We start from the raw sequence: 19651 nt of genomic DNA, 5'->3' as shown, positions 1-19651 counted from the left end.
TCTGCCCTGGTAGTATCGTTTTATGAGGGTGGGAAGAGGTTGCCAAGGATGAAGCATGCCAAAATGAGTGGGTGAATCTTCCTCATTCGGTCTAATTTGCACTCTGTGGCTGAGAATACCCTATTTGTAATTGCCAATGGGACTACAACAGAGCTACGGGGTTCCTTGTTAGTCATTACAGTGGCTGCCAACACATTCTATTTGTGTTTTTAGTTTTTCTGGGTGTATGTGTGCCTGTGATGGTACACTACATGAGACATTTAGTCCTGTGCAGTGCATGTATGTTCTATGCATGTGCTGGGTAATGTGTGCCTGTCAATGGTACAATACATGGAAAATTCTGGTTTCCATTTTGGGAGAGCCAGGGCCAACCATAGGAACATGCAAAGGCATCCCCCCAGACAGATTTGTGGATTGCTGCATTCCTGTGAGCTGTGTGTGCTAAACCGGGGGAATGAAGAGCAAGGTTCTTCAGTGCACTTCAAAGGGTGCTCTTAATCTCTGAGAGAGATCACTAGGAAGAGGCCTGGGCACATCTCGGGAAGGAGGTGGGCTGATATCAGAATCCTAAAGAGTAGGACTGCGGACCCGAGGTAACTTTTGACACACATAAATCTGTGGCTTACATCCAGGTGTGAACTCCAATGGCGTGTGCTGTGGGTCTATCAGATTTGGAGTCACTCCTGCAGTGACAAACTGCTTTCTGGTGGAAGGGCAGAGGAGAGAGCACTCCAAAAAGGAGCAGAGCCCCAACATAAATTGCAAAGACTCAGACTCTAAACTACATTTGGTGTCTGGAAATGGACTATAAGAAGGGGAGTTGAAGACCACCAAAATTGTCAACTGTTAAGCAATCAATTAGGCTATTTGAGGAGAAGAAGCTCTGTAAGACATCTGACTGTGACCAGGACAGGGGACCAAGGCCTGCCAGTCTCCCTGCTGGGAGAGGGGATATCACCCAGGGAATCCAAGACCACCTGCCCCTGGAGCCTGGAGAACCAGTGCCTATCTGCTTGTCAAGACCAGTGAGCCCTGTGAGGAAGAGGAAGGCTGAAGGGAGTGAGATCCAGTGAGGAATCCTGGCGATTGAATTCCTGTAGCAAGGTGTGGGGGGCAGTTGCTGCACCAATTGGGTTAATGTATGTGTGCATGAAAGAGTTGGAGACCCCCATATGTCACAGGAGGGTCGCCGTGTAGTGGGCAGTGAACTTTGCTGTACCGATCGGGTCATTTCCTGTTTGTAGGTGTATTGTTGGTGACCCCGTATGCCAGGAGGGGATGTCGTGAATTTTGCTACTGCACCAATCTGGACATAGCCTGTAAGCAGAGTGAGAACGGTGACCCCAGATGCCAGGTGGGCCAACGAGACAAGGCAAGGAGCATGGTCTGGTTGAGACTGTCATGGTGAGGAGGAGGCCGCTGTAGTGACCCAAGCAGGTCCTAGCATCAACTGAGGACAGGCTCACTAGTGTCTCAACCCCTTGACCTCACCTGTGGGGAGGATTCCAAGAAACTTATCAGCATTGGAGGAGCATTGATTAGCCACTGGTCTCTGCACAAACACATGAGAGGAACTCGAGGACACCCGACTGCTGCCCTTCAAGGACCACATTCAAAGAACCTACCAGAGACAGCTGGTACAGCTTCAGCAACTGTGACGGGTGCACAGTCGGAGACTCTGGTTGCTCAGATCCTGCAAGTGCAGGTAAGACTGATATTTGAGCCAGATGGCCCTGGGGAAACTTGCCTATCATATAGCACTTCCGTGCTGGAATGCACTTGACTTTTATAAAGAGTCACAGTGGGACTCCTGAGACTCGTACTATTAGTGAGGCTTAAACGGAACGTCACCTATAGTGCATGGTGAATAACCACTGCTGTTAGCGAGAGAGAAGTGGGACTCAGGGACTCACCTGTTAAAACATTAGTGCCAAGATTGTAGGGAACTTTGCGTATTGTTTCTGTATGCAGTATTCTAATTTGTGTTTGTATATATATTCTCCTTTTTTCATAAAATAAAGTATTTGACTAGACAATTATTTCTTGCTGCAGCTGATTGTATTTTGAGTTGTAAGCCTGTGTTCACTCCTCTGTGCCTACCTTTCCCCTGGAGAAACCTTGGGCTGCTCCATCAGTATTACCACTGACAGTCAAGTGCTGAAGGGGTACTTGGCACAGTTGCTCAGGATCCATAGTAGGTCAGGCCCTGGTACATCAGTAGTAAAACACCTCAACCTCCATGGATGGACCTAGTAACTCCTGCTTGCCCGTAGATCTCTGAACAGAATTCTGACAAGTATGTTTAGTACTTTTTGGTATTTACAAATTGCACTCTTGTAGGAACTTACACTTCTGTAGTAATTTACACTTTTGTAGTAAGTCCCTACCTCCGTTATTTCCTTTGGGAGGGTGTTGCAATACCAGTGGTTGGCCTTGTGTAGTGCGGGGGCTTACTACAAAAGTGTAAGTTACTACAAATGTGCAGTTTGTGAATACTGAAAAGTAGTATATGTACTTAAAAGTGTAAACTTACTCAAAACTGTAAGTTATCTTTGTGAATCATGCATTATGTGTTAGTATTTCTACTCCCATGGTCACACAGTGGGCATTCCGGTTCGGTATAAGCTTGAAGGAATATGTCCACCACCTGGAATTCCGTAAAACTGTTCTTGTACCACCGTCCAAGTGGTCGGAGATTAATTTATGTCAAGGAGAAGAGATATCTATCTGTTGAGTAGCAATGAGCAAGGAATGGCCTTTAAATGGCACGGGTATGGAGGAAATTATTTCTCAACGAGCATAAATATTTCCCTTGAATACAGGACACTGGATAATTGGATTTGGTGCAGAGATGGACGTTTTAACAGCAGCAGCATTTTACCAAACAAGAAGAAGACATGAAGGGTCATGAATTTGCTAGGGCACAGCATCCTCGACCAGCCCTCTTCCAGAGTGGAGAAGAAATTAGTCTACACTATAGGGCTTATTTATGTGCCCCTTGCGCCAGTTTTGAGCAGCCGTTGCGTCACTTTTAGTGACGTAGCGGTGGCGTAAATAACGCACCATGTTGTGCCATATTTACAAAGTGACGCATCTAGGCAGATGCGTCACTTCGTACGCCCCTGCGCTGCATTATACCTGCGTCAGGTATAATGTATGCAGGGTGGGCGTTCCACCCGCAAGAAAGGGTCGTAGGAGTGGCGCAGCGAAATCTATGAGATTTTGCTGCGCCACTTCTAGGACGCCAATGTGTCACAAACTTACGCCTGCCTCATGGCAGGCGTAAGAGTGACGCAGGCCCTTTCACATGGGGCTTGCCCCATGTGAAAAGGAACATTGCTGGAGTTGTGTCGGCCTTCCTGGCACCTTTGCTAAAAAGTCTTCATCAGCACGAGGAGAGTGTCCGTCTTTCCTAGTCAGCGCTGCGTGGGAACCACACACGTTTTTGATTGGTCATTACGGCGGATCACCAAACAGAACAATTGGGAAAATCGAAACCCACAAATCCAGCGCTGTTTTGTAATGGAATACTGGAGCAGGAGCACTTTCGACGGTGAGTATATTCATGCACATCCAAAAGACCGTTTTCGTCTGTGCTGTCCTGAGCTATATTTTGTAGCAGGTTTGAAATAGGAAGCAGTAAAATTCGAGAGGGCATATATGTATGCAAAGCAGATGGGAAAAATCCACTTAGCACACACACTGTCCGATGGCGAGAGTTCCACGGAAAATGGCTGCCATCATGTGTAGAACAATAATGAGAAACTGACATGCGGAAGTGGATGCTTGAATGCCAAAGCCAGCAATCAATGTCACGCTTACAATGCCCTTCATGTTAATGCTGCTCCTATTAACACTATTGATTAATTCAGACAAACTGTCTCAGTGAAACACCCCCAGTACGCAGCACAGAAATGTCCTATATGTCCGGGATCAACGACAAAAAGACGATGAAAAGAAATTAGAAATGTACGTGACAAATCGAAATATTTATGTCGCTACCTCATAACAGCTAAGTTATAATTGTCTGAAGGGTGTCTTTTCTTTTAATTGTAATGAGCTAGTTACCCCGTACAACCTTTTACCTCTACATTCCCTGCTTTTCTTTTTTTCCCATTGGTTTGTGATTCAATACCTGCTTGTTCTGTATCTCCTTTTTTGTGTTGTTTACGTATCTCGCATTTATGGCAAAACCACCCTCTTACCACCCTTCAGTTCAGCAGGCAGAAAATAATACTTTCAGTTGTTTATTTATTTTCATTTATTGCTTTTCTCTTGTCCTTCTGCATCTTTTAGGGGACTAAAAATACTTTTGGAATTTTATTTAGCATTTTCGTAATATTATTTCTGTATTTTTGGTATCTTTTTTGGTCTGGCCTTAGAGACAGCTTTAGTTGTCATGCCAGACTATATATGCATCCTAGGGCTTTTTCTCAAACCTCATCACCCATTGGTCTGCTCTATTGCCGTTCACTCTTTGCTTCCATCCACCACAACATTGAGCTTGGGGAAATGGGCCAGCCTACTTCAGCTATCCACACCCCTGACTGTGAGTGAGAGCATTTAGACTGTGCACAATGTGCACATTCTCATAAAAGTGGTCCCCATCAGATTCAAGGTTAATGGGTCAGTGCCTTTCTTAAAAAATAATAAATGCATGAGTATTTATTTTTATAATTCTTTTTATTTATTTATGATTTTGCCGTTTACAACGTCCCAGCAGTGCCACAGAGACTGCTATGGGGAGACTCGCTGCTGTCTTCAAAAGCAACACACAAGTTCGCAGGCACTGCTATAGACGCAAAACGAGAATGAGACTCAAGGCAGCTCTGAAAAAGCAGGCCCATCACAAAGAACGGTGGCACTGAGGGGCATATTTACAAGCCCCTATCGCCACAGGAAAGTCATTTTTAGTGACGTTCCTGTGGCGATATGGGCTTTACCTTATTTACAAGGCAGCATTAACCATGTTGTGTGGTGGAAGAGTGATGCAAAGGGGATCATAAATATGCCCCTGAGTGTTTCAAAAACCTAAATTCAATATTTCATTAAAAGAATCAGTATATTTAGAAAAAAATGGAAACTCAAGTGCATATTTACCAGGAAGTGGCGCAACGTGGCTTTAGCCACCTTGGCTTAACACCCCGCTCCGCCAGTTCCAAAACGCAGGTCTGCACCTTATTTACAAGGATATGGTGCAAGGCAGCTCTAAGCCACAGAACATGGTTTAACGCTGCCTCGTAAATAAGGCCCCCTTTCACGCTATGCTTAGCTTGAAAGGAGCGAGCAATTAGTGTTGTGGTGGGCGTTGAACAGCAACACCCATTGATTTTGTATGCTGCCCCATATTTACAAGCGCAGCGTGAGGCAGCTCAAAAATTAAGACCAGGGAAAACCTGGTCTTGAACAGGCGCAACGAGGAGAAATGTTTCCTTTCTCCTCATCTTTGCTGTTTCTATGTGTGCGTCACACAAAGAAGCATCAAAAGGCCATTGATTGTTTATGTGCAGGAAGGTGATCTTTCCGGCACATTAATAATCAATTAAAAATAATAAAAATGTGCTACTTCTATGTGTGCTGCATTAAGCAGCACACATAGAAGTTTTAAAATGCCATTTCAGATTGTTTATGTACAGGAAGGGATGCCTTGCATGTTTTCAAAGTACATAAATAAAAGGCATTGTCATTTACAATGCCAATACCTCTAACTCTCGCAAATGCGAGACCTAATGCATTGCAAATGCTTGTTTTTTTGTCACCTCTTTCCTGTCCAGAATAGCACTGCGCTACTTTAAAGAAGCAGGGAATTCAGCCATTTATGAATTACGGCAGTGCTGAAAATAATCATCCTAGGTTAGGCTCTTGGTGCCGGCTGACAGCATTTTTGATAGAGTAGAGCCCTGTTTCAAAACTTCGGAGGCATGATATAAAAAATGCTCAACTTAAAGTTTTTAAAGTCCAAAAAGGAGGTGTTTGCAACAAGTGAACATTGAGGAAGAGGCCGGTTTGCCTGGGAAGTGGCATGCTGAAGATTGTAGATTGTTGGAAATACTAAAGTGAATGTGTTTCTACCCTTGCACACAGACCATAGTAAGCAAATACCTTTTTATGTTTAAGACAACAGAGAGCAGCCAATTTGTGTCTCGAAAACCAATGAAGCTTAATCTAACTCCAAGGTGGTGCGTGAAGAACTTTACCCCGGGACCCCAACTGCATTTCCTGAAATAAGGATACATTTCCATCCCTCTAAATTACTGTACCTCTGACCTTTGCATGCTCTGAAACAACAAGCACTAGGATAACATTTCCTACACAAGTATTTTCGAATTCCAAGGTAGAGACATGGGGGCATATCAACAAGGCGGCGCTTAAAATTTATCGCCACTTTTGCTGCCGTTTTCAGCTGAAAAGCGGCAATAATTTTATCGCTATATCAGCAAGGTCACGCTATCGCATGAATCCTTGCCTTAGCGCCCTTTCCCGTAACTCCCACTTTTGCAACTCTAATGAGATGCAAAGTGGGCGTTCCAGCTCAAAGTAACTGGAGAAATGTCGCTAACCGACATTTTTCCAATCATAAATGGGCACGCTCACAAGCATAGCGATAAGAAAAGTAGCGCTAACCTTGGTTATCGCTACTTTCCTTACGCCTGCTTTTAGTTTGACATAGCCATGATATCCAATGGAAGGTGGATATCATGGCACAGTCTGCCCTGCCCTATCAGCAAGCTATCGCCAAACGTTGTGCGATTATCGCTGTATTTCCAGTGATAATCGCACAATTGGCAGCTTGTGCTTGGAATTATATCGCTTTTGAGATAAGCGTTGCTAATAGCACGCTGTCACAGCGATAAAATTCGGCGATAGCCGGCGATAATTATCCAAGAGCTAAGTGTGCTTAGCGATAATTATCACCGGTTGTTGCTGATATGCCCCATGGTGCCTTAGCTTCGTCTAAGTGTCGTCAGATTCCAAACATATCCAAAGAAGTAATAATGCGCCCTCTACTGGCTCAAAAAATCATAAGATAGTCTTGCTCGAGAAAGCAGCAGAAAAGGAAAACTGGGTAAAAATTAAAATTAGAGCGGCCAGGCTTGACCTAAAAACAGCGTTAAAAATCCAGTTTGCAGGTCAAGAGATGTACGCCTGTCCATATATCAAAGCAGTAAGTTTGTGACAGGGTATGCGCTTTGACCGATACCAAAGAGAAAAGTAACCATAGACAGGATCAGAATTATTAGAGGAATGAGAGCTCCAATGACCCAAAGAGAGGTGAGAATGTTCTTAGGGATGGTTGGTTACGGTCGTCAGTGGATAAGTAACTTTTCCCTGATTGCCAAACCATTGGTAAAATTAACGAAAAGTGAGGTTAAAGACCCCCTTGAACTGAACAAAGAAGAATTGGCAGCATTCAGACAGTTAAAGAACAGCCTTTGCGAAGCCCCAGCTCTGGGAATGCCAGACTACGAGAAAGAATTTGAGTTATACTGCAGTGAGAGAAATGGATGTGCACTCTCAGTGTTAATACAGAAACATGGAAGGCAAAGGAGACCAGTTGCATATTTTTCGTCAATGTTAGATCCAGTGGCAGTAGGTTTGCCCGGATGTCTGAAAGCAGTAGCTGCTACATGCCGAAGCCTAGAGCAGAGTGAGGGAATCATGATGGGGTATCCAGTAAGAGTGTTTGTACCTCATAATGTGGTGATCCTCTTAACGAGGAGCCGAACACAGTTCATGTCACATAGTCGGCTGACTAACTATGAGAAGGTCATTCCAGGTGCAACCAATGTGAGTTTGGAAAGATGTGGTAGTGTGAATCCAGCTACACTCTTGCCTGATGCAGAGAGAGTGGAGGTAAGAGATGAAGTTGATCATGATTGCTTGGATGTGCTTGACTTTTGCACGAAACCTCGACCAGACATAAAAGATTTACCATTGCCAGAAAGTGATTATGTGTTGTTTGTGGATGGATCGTGATTGAGAACAGATGAAGGATTGTTGAGTGCGGCCTATGCTATATGCACAGTTGCTGCAGTCATAGAAGCATCACACTTGAAGGGAGTTAAATCCACTCAAGTAGCAGAACTAGTGGCATTGACAAGGGCATGCAAAATTGGGAAGAATGTGAGAGTGACTGTGATAACAGACAGCCAGTACGGCTTTGGAGTTGTCCATGATTTTGGCCAACTTTGGCTGCAGAGAGGTTTCCTGACCTCAAGTGGAACTCCTATAAAGAATGCAGAAGTGGTGGGAAAATAGCTTGAAGCAATACAGTTGCTAAAGGAACTGTCAGTGGTAAAATGTGCTGCTCATAGTTAAGGTAGTGATTATATCACTACTGGGAATCGCTATGCCAATGACATGGCTCAGTAATGTGCCCAAAATAAAGTATTCAATCAATAGGGAAAAGGAGAAGGAAAGGTTTTCTTGCTCCATAATGTTTACTAACGTTGTGGAAACATGGGAAGAAGTGAGGCAGTTGCAGGATGAAGCAGGAGATGAAGAAATGAAGCAGTGGGTAAAAGCAGGTTGTGCACCAAGGGAAAAAGATCATGTGTGGGTCTATCGGGATGGAAGACCAGTAATGCCTGATAGCATGATGTCAACCATGGCACAGATGTATCATGGCCAAGGACATCTGGGAAGAGATGCCATGATAAGGGCTTTTAAGCAGACCTGGTACAATGCAAAATTCAGGTTGATAGCAGAAAGTCTCTGTCAAAGATGCCTAATATGTCAGCAGTACAATCCTGGAAGGAAAACAGTGGTGAGCCTAGGTACAATAGGCCGAGAGGGAGGACCCTTCACCAGAATGCAAATAGATTTCATTGAAATGCCCCCTAATAACAAGTTGAGGTATGTTCTGGTGGTAGTTTGTCTATTCTCCAGGTGGGTGGAGGCATACCCAACAAGAAGAAATGATGGAATCACAGTGGCCAAGCTCTTGTTGAGGGAATTCATCCCAAGATACGGGTTCCCAGTGACCATAGAATCAGACAGAGGAAGACACTTTTACAATGAGATCATGGCATTGATTTGTGAAGCATTGGGTGTACAACAAAAACTACATTGTGCCTACAGACCAGAGGCTTCTGGTGTGGTTGAACAAATGAATGATACGATCAAAAACAGAATAGGGAAAATGTGTTTAGCCACAGGAATGAAATGGCCTGATGTCTTGCCTCTAGTCTTGATGACAATCAGATCTACTCCAGACAGAACTACAGGTTTGAGTCCCCACGAAATTATCATGGGACGAGCCATGAGACACGTATTTGTTCCAATCAACAAATTAATGACAATAACTGATGACATGATTTTGGATTACTGTAAAGGCCTGGCTGACGCAGTCCATTCTGTGTTTCACCAGGTTGGAGCGGACGCCACCACCCTTGAGAGAAAACCAGCCCATGACCTGAGCCCAGGTGACTGGGTGAGAATAAAAGTCCACAGAAGAAGGAATTGCTTGGTCCCAAGGTGGGGAAGGCCAAGGCAAGTTATCTTGACTACAACAACTGCTGTGAAGTGTGCTGGACTGAAAAATTGGATACATGCAAGTCACACTTTGAGAGTTCCAAATCCAGCAGATAGCATTGGAAAAGAATATTTTGATGATTCAGAATCGAGTGATGATTCAGGCAATGAGAATGCAAAGTCAAAAGAAAATCCTGAAAGGGGGGAAAAGGAGCCAAGACTAGTTCTGACTCCAAGAGAAGAAATTTTGAGGAAAAGATTACAGATTTCAGATGGTTCAGATTCTGGAGACGAGCAAAACGCCAGTGGCGAGCACAGAAAGAAGAAGAGAAAAGAAAAGAATGTCCAGTCAGAAGTAACATTTACACCAGACGAAAGAGTAGAAGAAGTTCCACCTGAGAAGATTCTTGAAGAAGAAGAAGGGACAGAAATAGAGAGAGAGGGACAGATTGCTGCGGAAGACCCCCGAGGAGGTGTAGGGACATCCAACACTGAGTTAGGTGAAGGGACAATCAGCAAACAGAAAGATTGCGTGTCGGAGACCCGAGGAGGGACAGAAGTAGGGTCAACACAAGAGGTGGAGAAAGTAGCTGGTGAAAAAGAAAAATCAAATGAGACAGAATCTGAAGACAGTGAACCAGAAGGTCGAGTTCTGAGAAAGAGAACTTGGATCGAAGAGAGAAACAGTAGAGAAGGCAAAACAAGAAGAAATGCTAAAGGAGACCTTTGGCCAAACAAAATAAAGAGACTGAGATATCGATTGACATGAGTCAAACCCTCAAACGCTGAACAAGTGAATGAATTAACAAGTCAGCACAGAGAAAAAGAGGGAGAGACAGAAGTGTCTGAAGGAAACAAACGATCGAGAAAACCAAACCAGAAGTATAAGTCACCTGAATGGACGTACGTGGCACTGCCTGAACAAGGACAAGAGGTAGATAGTCAAGGAAATCCAGAGGAGACTTTACTGAAAGTGGTGAAGGAAGAAGAAACAGCGGAAATCCTGAGAGTTATCCTATCCGATATCGGAGAAGAAGCGGAAGATCAGGAAATTCTGTATGTGGATGATGAGAAGGAAGTGAAAAACGATGAGAGGCCAAGCTGAGTGATTTCAAGAAGGTCCTTGTAGAAAATATAAATGATTGAATAAGAAATTGAAGTATTTGGATCACCTGATAAGGGCCTAGCTCTTGCAGGAAAACTACAAGAAGTGGAGTAGAAGAGGCTAAGTCAAAAGACACGGTTAATTTTAACAAGATGGCTAACATAGATGATAACAAGAGTAGATGTACCTTTATGAGAAGATGGTGCAAGACATGTTGTTGTTGTACAGGACTATTAATGCTTCTTTGGAGCGTACTCGCTCTTTTGATCTCTTTCAAAGTAACTTTAGATACACTAGAAGGGCATACAGAAAATATGACTAACATAGTGAAGAGTTCACAAAAGGTAGTTCCATTTAAAACAAGCACTGAGCATCTGCACAAGGATCGGTCTATAAATGATTTTTCTAGCAATGTTTTTTCAAAATTATTGTATGAATATGTAAGAACAAGGGACGTAAGGGATTGCTACGTATGTATGCAATTACCTTCCTCTGTTTCAGAAGGAGTGACTTATCATCACCTTCCAGCAACTTATGGAATAACATGTAGCGTTTTAACCAGTATATTTTATCAAGTAGGGAAATTAGAATATAATCTGTCTAATATAGATAACATTCTTGGACAATGGCCCATGAATAATGAATTGAATCCAGCTAAAACTGCTAATGTACTAGGTGAGATTTTTATAGAGACTAAAGAACTAACTTTAGAATATATTTTTAGGAACAATTTAACTTGCAGTTTGAAGACAGAAGAGAAAACATTTTTAGATATGGTCGAAGAAAGGAGATTGAAAATACATAAAAATGCAGAAGGACATAAAGAGGGGGAAAACATCTGGGAAATAGATGGGAAAAAGGAGATAAAGGGTGATGCTAGACCAACAATAGCTATAGATTCACCACAGAAAGGCAAATTATGCATTATGAGGGAAAGATCCCAATATGATTATTATTATATAGGGACAAGTGAGTGTCATGATACATATTTTATTGCATCTGGATGGGGATTCAGAGGCGGAGAAGATCCAGTTTTTGCTGGACTGTATTATATTTGTCGGAACAAGGCTTATTACAGGTTGCCCGACCATTGGTATGGCACATGTTATGTTGGACTGGTCTTTCCAAAAATCTTTCACATGGATAGAGTAGAAAATAGTGGACCACATAACCTACTAATGCGTAGCAGAAGAGAAACTTGGTTAGAAATTGTAGGTGATATTTTCGGAGCCTTGATACCAGCAATGAGAATATCTTTGAATGCAAATAATATTCGGAAATTGTCAACCATAGTGGATCGCTTGTCAACAAGCACCGCTGGAGGATTTATTTTGGTAAATACTGAAATGGTTGCTATGCGTGCTATGATTATGCAAAATCGACTTGCCCTTGATATCTTATTGGCAAAAGAGGGTGGACTCTGTGGAATGCTGAAAGTTCAACATTGTTGCACTTACATTCCGGATGAAAGCAAAGATCTAAAAGTATATATTAAAAATATTACAGAACTGCATGATGAAATAAAACCACTGGAGGTTGAAAGCATCTGGACTAGAATTAGTAATAAGATGGCTGCTATTAAGACTTTCTTAGGTAAATTAAGTAGTACTATATTAGGGAAAATAGTATTTCCATTACCGTGTGTGATTTTCATATTATTAATGCTTAGATGAGGATGTATGTGTTGCAGACATAGAAGAAATAAAAAGAAAATTAGACGAGAAATTATCAAAAAGAAGGAAAAGAAACAGGAAAGAGATTTTAACGAGATAGAATTGGAGAATGGAAGGAGAGTATGTATGACAAAACAAAAAGGGAAGATGAAGGAGAAACAGAATTTTAATTGAGCAAGAAAACATTTCGAATCTCCATAAAAGGGGAAAATAAATTAATTTTTTTGTGGGTTTTGTTTGTGGTGATAAAATCACCAAAGGGGGGATTGATGGAGCGGGTAAAATATTTTCTTTTTATATACCTAATCCACTTATATATGTTTATATTAAAATGATTAATGATTTATAATAATAATTAATAGTTGATGTGAAAGAACTAAACCAACCTTATTAACAGAAAGAATACACGTGGGAATGCATTTGCATGGTTAAAATAATAGGTGAACTAAGTTTGTATGCATATTAAAACGATAAATGTTGCTTGAGTAATGTTAATGTGATTTGCGCTTAAATAAACCAGCATTAACGGCTTTGGATGTTGTATATGGCTAGATAAATGCATACACATAAGGGTATTAGCAAGGGAATAACACTGTTTTAATCATGTCCTTGTATTAATTACGATTTTGTGTTTCTTTGCTTAAGTTGACTATTCTGGCCTACCAAAAGATGGCCGCCGACTGAAACCTGACTAAAGTACATTACTTCATCATTTGAACAATGGAGAAAGGCGCCTGCACTGACTTCGTTCGTGTCCCTTGGGTGACCTGTCAGACCATGCCCATGAAGACTACCCTGGGCGAGGTGCCAATGCCCCTGAAAGTGAAGAAAATGTTACATTGAGAATATGAACTGTCGAACCCAACCTGTTTTCAACAAACTGATACATTTAGGACCATGGATTATTCTTTACCATACATTTGCTTTGAGACTTTTCCCGCATGGCAGAATTTGAAAATGTTTCCTGATGTGCCGAGATGTATTTGAATTCAGCCAATCATTTTCCTGTGAAATGAGAAAATGTAACTATTGAGATGTAAATTTTAGTATAAATATTAGTGGACTAGAGAGGTAAAAAACGCCACTTTATACAACAGCTGCTGACGGAGAACCGATGATCAGAGATCCTTATGCTGACGGAGAGGACGGTGACTTTATATGATAAACAAGAACTCTGACGAATTTACAGAGGACCAGTTCTGACTTAGAAAACGACAATTAGCCAGAATAGGTAAATATGACAAAAGATGATATTGCATTACTAAGATTTAACCTGCATTTAAATTAGATAAAAGAAAATCATTATTTGAATTAATGTGTCGGGTGATTATTTCATTGAAATGTTTATTGATTAAATTTGAGAGTTAAAGTATTATTGAACTAAATAACAACTAAATGATTCGATCGACCTATTGATGGAGGAATTGTTAGGGTGATTCAGGAGAAGTGGTTTTCCTCTATCAAAGAGAACAGTTGTGGTTCGGATCTGATGTCCCTTTGTAGGCACGGATAGTTTGAGAGAAAGAATGTTGGTGTTATGGGCCCCACCAGCGTGTAATGTGTGTATGTGTGGTGACTGAGAAATCATTCTGTCCGTGGAAGTAAGGGGAAATTGAGTAATCCGAACTGCACCAATAGCACCACCGCTGGAAACAAAGCAACAACAATTCAAATCAGTTTTAACCTCAATGATGAAAGAGATACTAATGTGCTAACAGATAAAAGACAGCGGGCAAGAATGCCGCATTTCAAATGAATACGCATGCATCAAATCTTGAACAGAGAATGTTTCGAAATCTGTGGAGTAACATTTCACAGTTCTGAGTGGAGAGGTATAATGCACTTCTTATCTGATTACCCCATGCCTCCTTAAGGTAGGTTTTGTTGCTAAATGGTTTTATGTGGTTATTTTAAAACGTATTCTTCACGTTTTATTAATTATTTTCCTTTTTTTCTGTTTTTGTTTTTTCTGCACCACTCTGTTTTGTATTCACAGTTTGATTGTTGTTGAACTCTCTTTCTCATGAAGCAGTGCAGCTATTCTGATATTCAACTCTTCCGCTTATATTTCTCTTTTTTTTTTTTTTTTGTTGGATGGGATCATGCATATTAAATTTTCACCATCTCCACGTTATTCTTACTCATCACTGGTATTACATTGCTCTGTGTTGCTCTAGTATGTTGCATTCTTGCATCCATTCCCTTTTTCAGATGCCAGAGTGTTTCTAATCTGCACACATCCCAGGGGTCTGACGGGGAGAACAAATGGGCCTGAGCACCTAAATAAGGGTGGTCCCCTTTAGTGAACTAAATAGCTAAAATATTGGCCCATGTTTGCAAATTGGGGCAGTTTTCAACTTGTAAAAACATGCTGTATAATTGTTTTCCAGGGCATCAAAGACTGCATGGATTTGCACTTGCTGCAGGCACTTTCTTTTGATATCAGCAAAATTAGCAGTTAAAACCGGCCCAATGGACCATAAAACAGACTCACAAACAGGCAAAATATTTGCCCACACACTGACCTGTCAAATCAGCCCATCAGGCACTGTCTGATTTTCCTATCGGTCAGTTTGACCGTGCACAAGTCTTTCTTTTCCCTTTGCTTTTAGACTGAGCTGTTACCAGGGCCGGACTGGGAACCCGAAGCAGCCATGGCAATCTTGTAGCACCAGCTCACCGGGTGAGGGAGGGTGCAAGTGTGAAGCATTGCTACTTTTGTTAATGGGGCAAATATTGCAGCACTGCTTCAAAACTGCCCCCCAGTAACAAAGCCGACCCCCACTGCTGCAATACCAGCTCCCAACCTTCCAGCCTTCTGGGGAAATGCCTAATGTCCGCTATGGCCAGTTCAGCCTTGCCTGTTACTACACTCTTTGGGGCATAAGTACGAGGAAGTGGCATAGTGAGGCGTTAGCAAACAAGCATCCTGGGACCGGTTTCAGGGCTCACTGTGCCACTGGAATCAAGTTATCCTGGCTGAAGAGGGGGGACACCCCGAAACAGGTCCTAGGATGCTTGTTTCCGGTCCAGGGAGGACCTGGCTTGGCAGTTCGGGCTGGACTGTTCCCATGAGGCACAGGGTCAAGACTGATTTGCATATGGCCAGGTCTCAACTGGGGTGGCATGGTGAGCAAAAGAATGATGGATTTAACCCAGATCTCTTGACTGGGGGGGAATGTTTTGATTTGTTCAGCATTCCGTCCATCAATTGTGTGTCTTTTGCTTGTAAATAAGGGGCAGCGTCAAAAACAATGAGTGTTGCTGTGGAACGCCCACCGCAACACCTACTGCCCACCCATTTCACGCTAAGCATAGCATGAAAGGGGCTCTTATTTACAAGGCACGTTAAGCCACGTTAAGGGACTTAACGCTGCCTTGTAAATAAGGCGGGGCCCCTATCGCCACCACAACGTCACTGAAAGTGACGTTGTGATGGCGATATGGGCTTGTACTTTTCCCTGCTGTGAATTTCCCTGCACTGTCCGTCCTTTTTTCCTGTATGTGGGTTATGTTATTCCCACTCATTTCTCCAGGTTTTAGAATATTCTGTTTTTTAAAAACCTTTGTTTTACATAGTATAATGACGCAGAACATGGATTATGAACCAAAATGTTTATTCCTTATAAATCGGAGCAGCTCCTGCTTCTCTGCTCCTCTGCTCCGTTCGTAGTTATAACCGAAAAACATTTTCAATCCTAACATTCTACATGTGACCATGACTACGTGCCACACTCCAACACTATATGACATCACTACATCTTACCCTTTTCTAACAAAATAAGAAACATTCATTAACCAAATAAAACAATAATTAACCAAAAAAAACAATACAGAAAAAAGCACAATACAAATAATTTAGCATTGTTCAATTAGTCTTTGCGATTTCCTGAGCGTGCTTGCTGTCATACTGAAAGACACACAATCATTCTGTTTGACTTTCCCCTGTTCTTGAAATAGATTGATAAACATTTTAAAATGTGCTTTGTTTCCTCTTATTGTTCATTTTTCATTCTGCTCAGCAATAACTTGCCCTCGACCAAGAAGATGAATAAAATCTGCTCATAGATTTTTGTACCTGGTTCTGTCTTACCAACACAAGATCGCCAATATTATAATTTCTTACTTGAATATGTTTCCTTTGTTCTGCATATTGCTTCATTTTTCCCTTCATCATCTCATCTCTCTTTGCAATTTGTTCTTGTTCCTTAGAGTGTCTCAAAGGCATTTGCGGCAAACATATTTGTCTGAGTTGTCCAAACAACAACTCCGAAGGACATTTTCCATTCAACCCATGAGGTGTACTTCCATAATCATGTAGAACCTGACATACAGCTTGAGTTAGAAAAATGTCAGACAGTTTGCCTCTCTGCACACTCTTTTTTAAAGTAGCTATCAATCTGTCCACCATTCTATTAGCCTGTGGCCAAAGTGGAGTAAATGTACTATGCTTCACTCAAATAAACTCAAAATACTTGCTAAATTTTCCATTACAAGGTGAACTATTGTATGGCCTTTAATGTTTTGGGTATACCCCATACAGAAACAATATCATTGAGAACAGGCACTAGCACAGATGTAGAAGGAGATGACACCATTTTCATAATTGGAAATCTTGAGTACTCATTAACTAGAACAAACAAATATTGCCCACAGTCAATCAAAATCGCATGCTAACTCAGTCCGTACAGCATCTGGCAGCTTGGACATGTGTAATTCATCAACAGTTATTTCCTTTGTAGTACCCTGACAGATATGACAAGCCTGTACAATTTCTTCTTCTTGGCTGTCAAGTCTTGGGAACCACACATTTCTTTTCTAATAGCAGAGCTTTTGTTGCTGATATCCCTCTGTGGCTTTCATGTGTTAGATTAATGACATGTCATTGTTAAACACCCAGAATTACTATTCTGGTTCCTCTTAGAATAATGCCAGAAGAAATTATAGTCAATTCAGTCTGTATGTTTTTAAATGTAAGCATATCCCTCTTGCATACTTCAAAATGTTGTCATGACATTTACGTGGTTCTACTTGTTTAAAAATATTATTATTATTACTTCTATCAGAGTGCTGTCCTTGTTAGATTCGTGGATTAGTTCTTGTTCTGAAATTGTCCAGGAAACACTGATTTGATTATAAAATTTACGTATTCCTCTATTTCATCAGTGTGTTTTTCATCTATGTCAACTGGATGGCTTGACAAATAATCAGCTGGTTTGTACTCTTTCCCAGGCTTGTGAACTATCCTAAAATGATAGTCTCTCAATCGTATACCCTATCTTTCAATACGAAGAGGTCTTTTCGCTTTTCCAAAAATGGTTGTTCATGCTCGGTAATCTGTAATTATCACAAACAGTTTTCCAAATAGGATGCCATAGTAATGCTTACATGCCCAGACTACTGCCAAGATTTATTTTTCTGGTTGTATTTCCTTTCAACATTCGTTAAGCTTTTACTGGCATGTGTAGCGAAAAAGGTATCTTAGACAAGTTTGCGCTACACTAAAATGGCACCTATTCCTACTAGACTAGCATCTACTACTAGTTCAGTACATAGATGTGGGTCAAAGTATTTTAAGTTTGCCGCTGATGCTATATCATCCTTGATTTTCTTTTTTTTTTCTTTTTTTTTTTTCAGATTAGAGAAATCTTTATTTTGATAGACCTTTGGTCTTCATTACAGTTGACTTAACTTGCACCAGTACAAGTAAATACGTGCACACATGTGAGCTCATCAACTCTAGAGCTGTTACCTGACAATCCCACAGATGTGTTCATGTGTACATATTTTCCGGTCTTAGGTTTTTTTTATTTTTTATTTTTTTTTATTGAGCAGAGAAAGGAAGATACATTATACATGGTTTCAAGCATTGCATTTTAAATAGCAACGAAATATATGCAAGAGAGGATTAATTCTATTATATCATACAGTGCATCGATATTCAAATACAGTGCAAACTATAGAGCCACTCCATTCATCTTTTCAAATCTCAAAATAAAGTGCAAATGCAGTAGCAGCAAATCATGACTTCATAAAGTAAAGTACGAATGCAATGAAGATTAATTCCACCTAAAGTGCAAATGCAATATCAACGCAAAATTCTATCAATGACAAGAGCCATATTTGGGTCCTATAGTGTAAAGAGTAAAATGATTAAAGTGCAAGAGCAGATAACAATCAATAAATACATTATAGATTCACCTCAAGGGAATGCAAACCATGCCTTCATGGAATAAAGTGGAACTGATAATGCTCAAGAAGATTAATTCCACATAAAGTGCATATGCAATATCAACAAGTAATTCTATCACTGAAAAAAAGCCATACCTAGGTCCTATAGTGCAAAGAGTGCAAAGAGTGCAAAGAGTGAGATAGTTAAAGTGCAAATGCAACTGACAATCAATAAATACATTATATATTCCCTGTAAGGGAATACAGCCTTTTTCCCCCCCATGGCTCACTCCCGAGCAAACTACAACGCACAATCTGAATCAACATGGCAAGGCATACAAGTCTAAGCAATTATACATAGTCGTGGATGGTTAGACCACTTTCCCCCCCCCCCCCTTTCTCTTTAAAAAAGTTATCGAGAACCAATAGATCCGAAGCTATCCTTAATTACGAGTAGTTCTCTAAACGCCTTCCAATTTTTATCAAATTTCGTTATTCCCCCAACTCTCCTAGCATAGGCCTCTTCAAATTTAAAGGTCCTTTTCATTTTATTGAACCAAGCTAGATGATTTGGTATCTCCTTTGATTTCCAATTTTGAAGTATCAGAGAGCGGGCCACCATACAGGAGATTGCTATAAGAGCTTTATCCGCGCTGGATAAAGTAGCTTCCTCCCTCACACCCCCAAATAGTGCGATTTCAGCTTAAGGAGAAAAACACTTACCCAAGGCAGTACCCAAATCACTAAAGATTTCTCCCCAAAACTGGTCCAATAGGGGACAAGAGTAAAAAATATGATGCCAGCCACCTTCATCCTCCTGCTGACACCGAAAACACCTATTTGGAGATTCGGGGAATTTTTTCTGTATTCTGGAGGGTGTCCAATAGACAAGCCACCTTGATAAAAAGGACATTCTTTTAAAGTTGGCAGCACGTAGGGATCTATAGCCCAAGAGACAGATTTTCTCCCACTCCTGGAGATTAATCCTACAGCCCGTCTCCCGAGCTATTTTTTCCAAATGGTTTAATACAGCTTTGTCCTGGACCTGATTCCTCAATAAAGAGTACCACTTACCCAACCCACTACAGTTAGAGGTGTATAAATCAATCATGATTTTTTGTGGAGTATTTAAAATGCCCGCCGTATTAGATATAACATGGACTATCCAAAGATACTCAAGAAACATGGGTTTTCTGTGGCCTTCAACTCTTGAGGTGATTTCCTGCCA

At 41.2% G+C, this 19651-nt stretch overlaps 1 protein-coding gene across 4 annotated transcripts in view; it reads left to right on the top strand.

The window, feature by feature from the left end:
- Positions 1-19651, top strand: part of LOC146805601 (uncharacterized) — a 704269-nt gene that overhangs the window by 462803 nt on the left and 221815 nt on the right. For 2 of the 4 annotated variants that reach the window (XR_014967861.1, XM_085622880.1), the window contains one exon: positions 12898-13391. The exons of the other annotated variants lie outside the window; for them this stretch is intronic. Coding sequence is in view for 1 of the 2 variants with exons in the window: in XM_085622880.1 (XP_085479006.1) it covers positions 12898-12901 (4 nt within the window). In the remaining variant the exon portion in view is untranslated. Of the gene's footprint in view, positions 1-12897; positions 13392-19651 lie in introns of those variants that run through there. 4 annotated transcript variants of the gene reach the window in all.

The sequence above is a fragment of the Triturus cristatus genome, chromosome 8 (assembly GCF_964204655.1).
Source record: "Triturus cristatus chromosome 8, aTriCri1.1, whole genome shotgun sequence".
NCBI lineage: Eukaryota > Metazoa > Chordata > Amphibia > Caudata > Salamandridae > Triturus > Triturus cristatus.
This window is presented reverse-complemented; position numbering and strand designations above follow the sequence as displayed.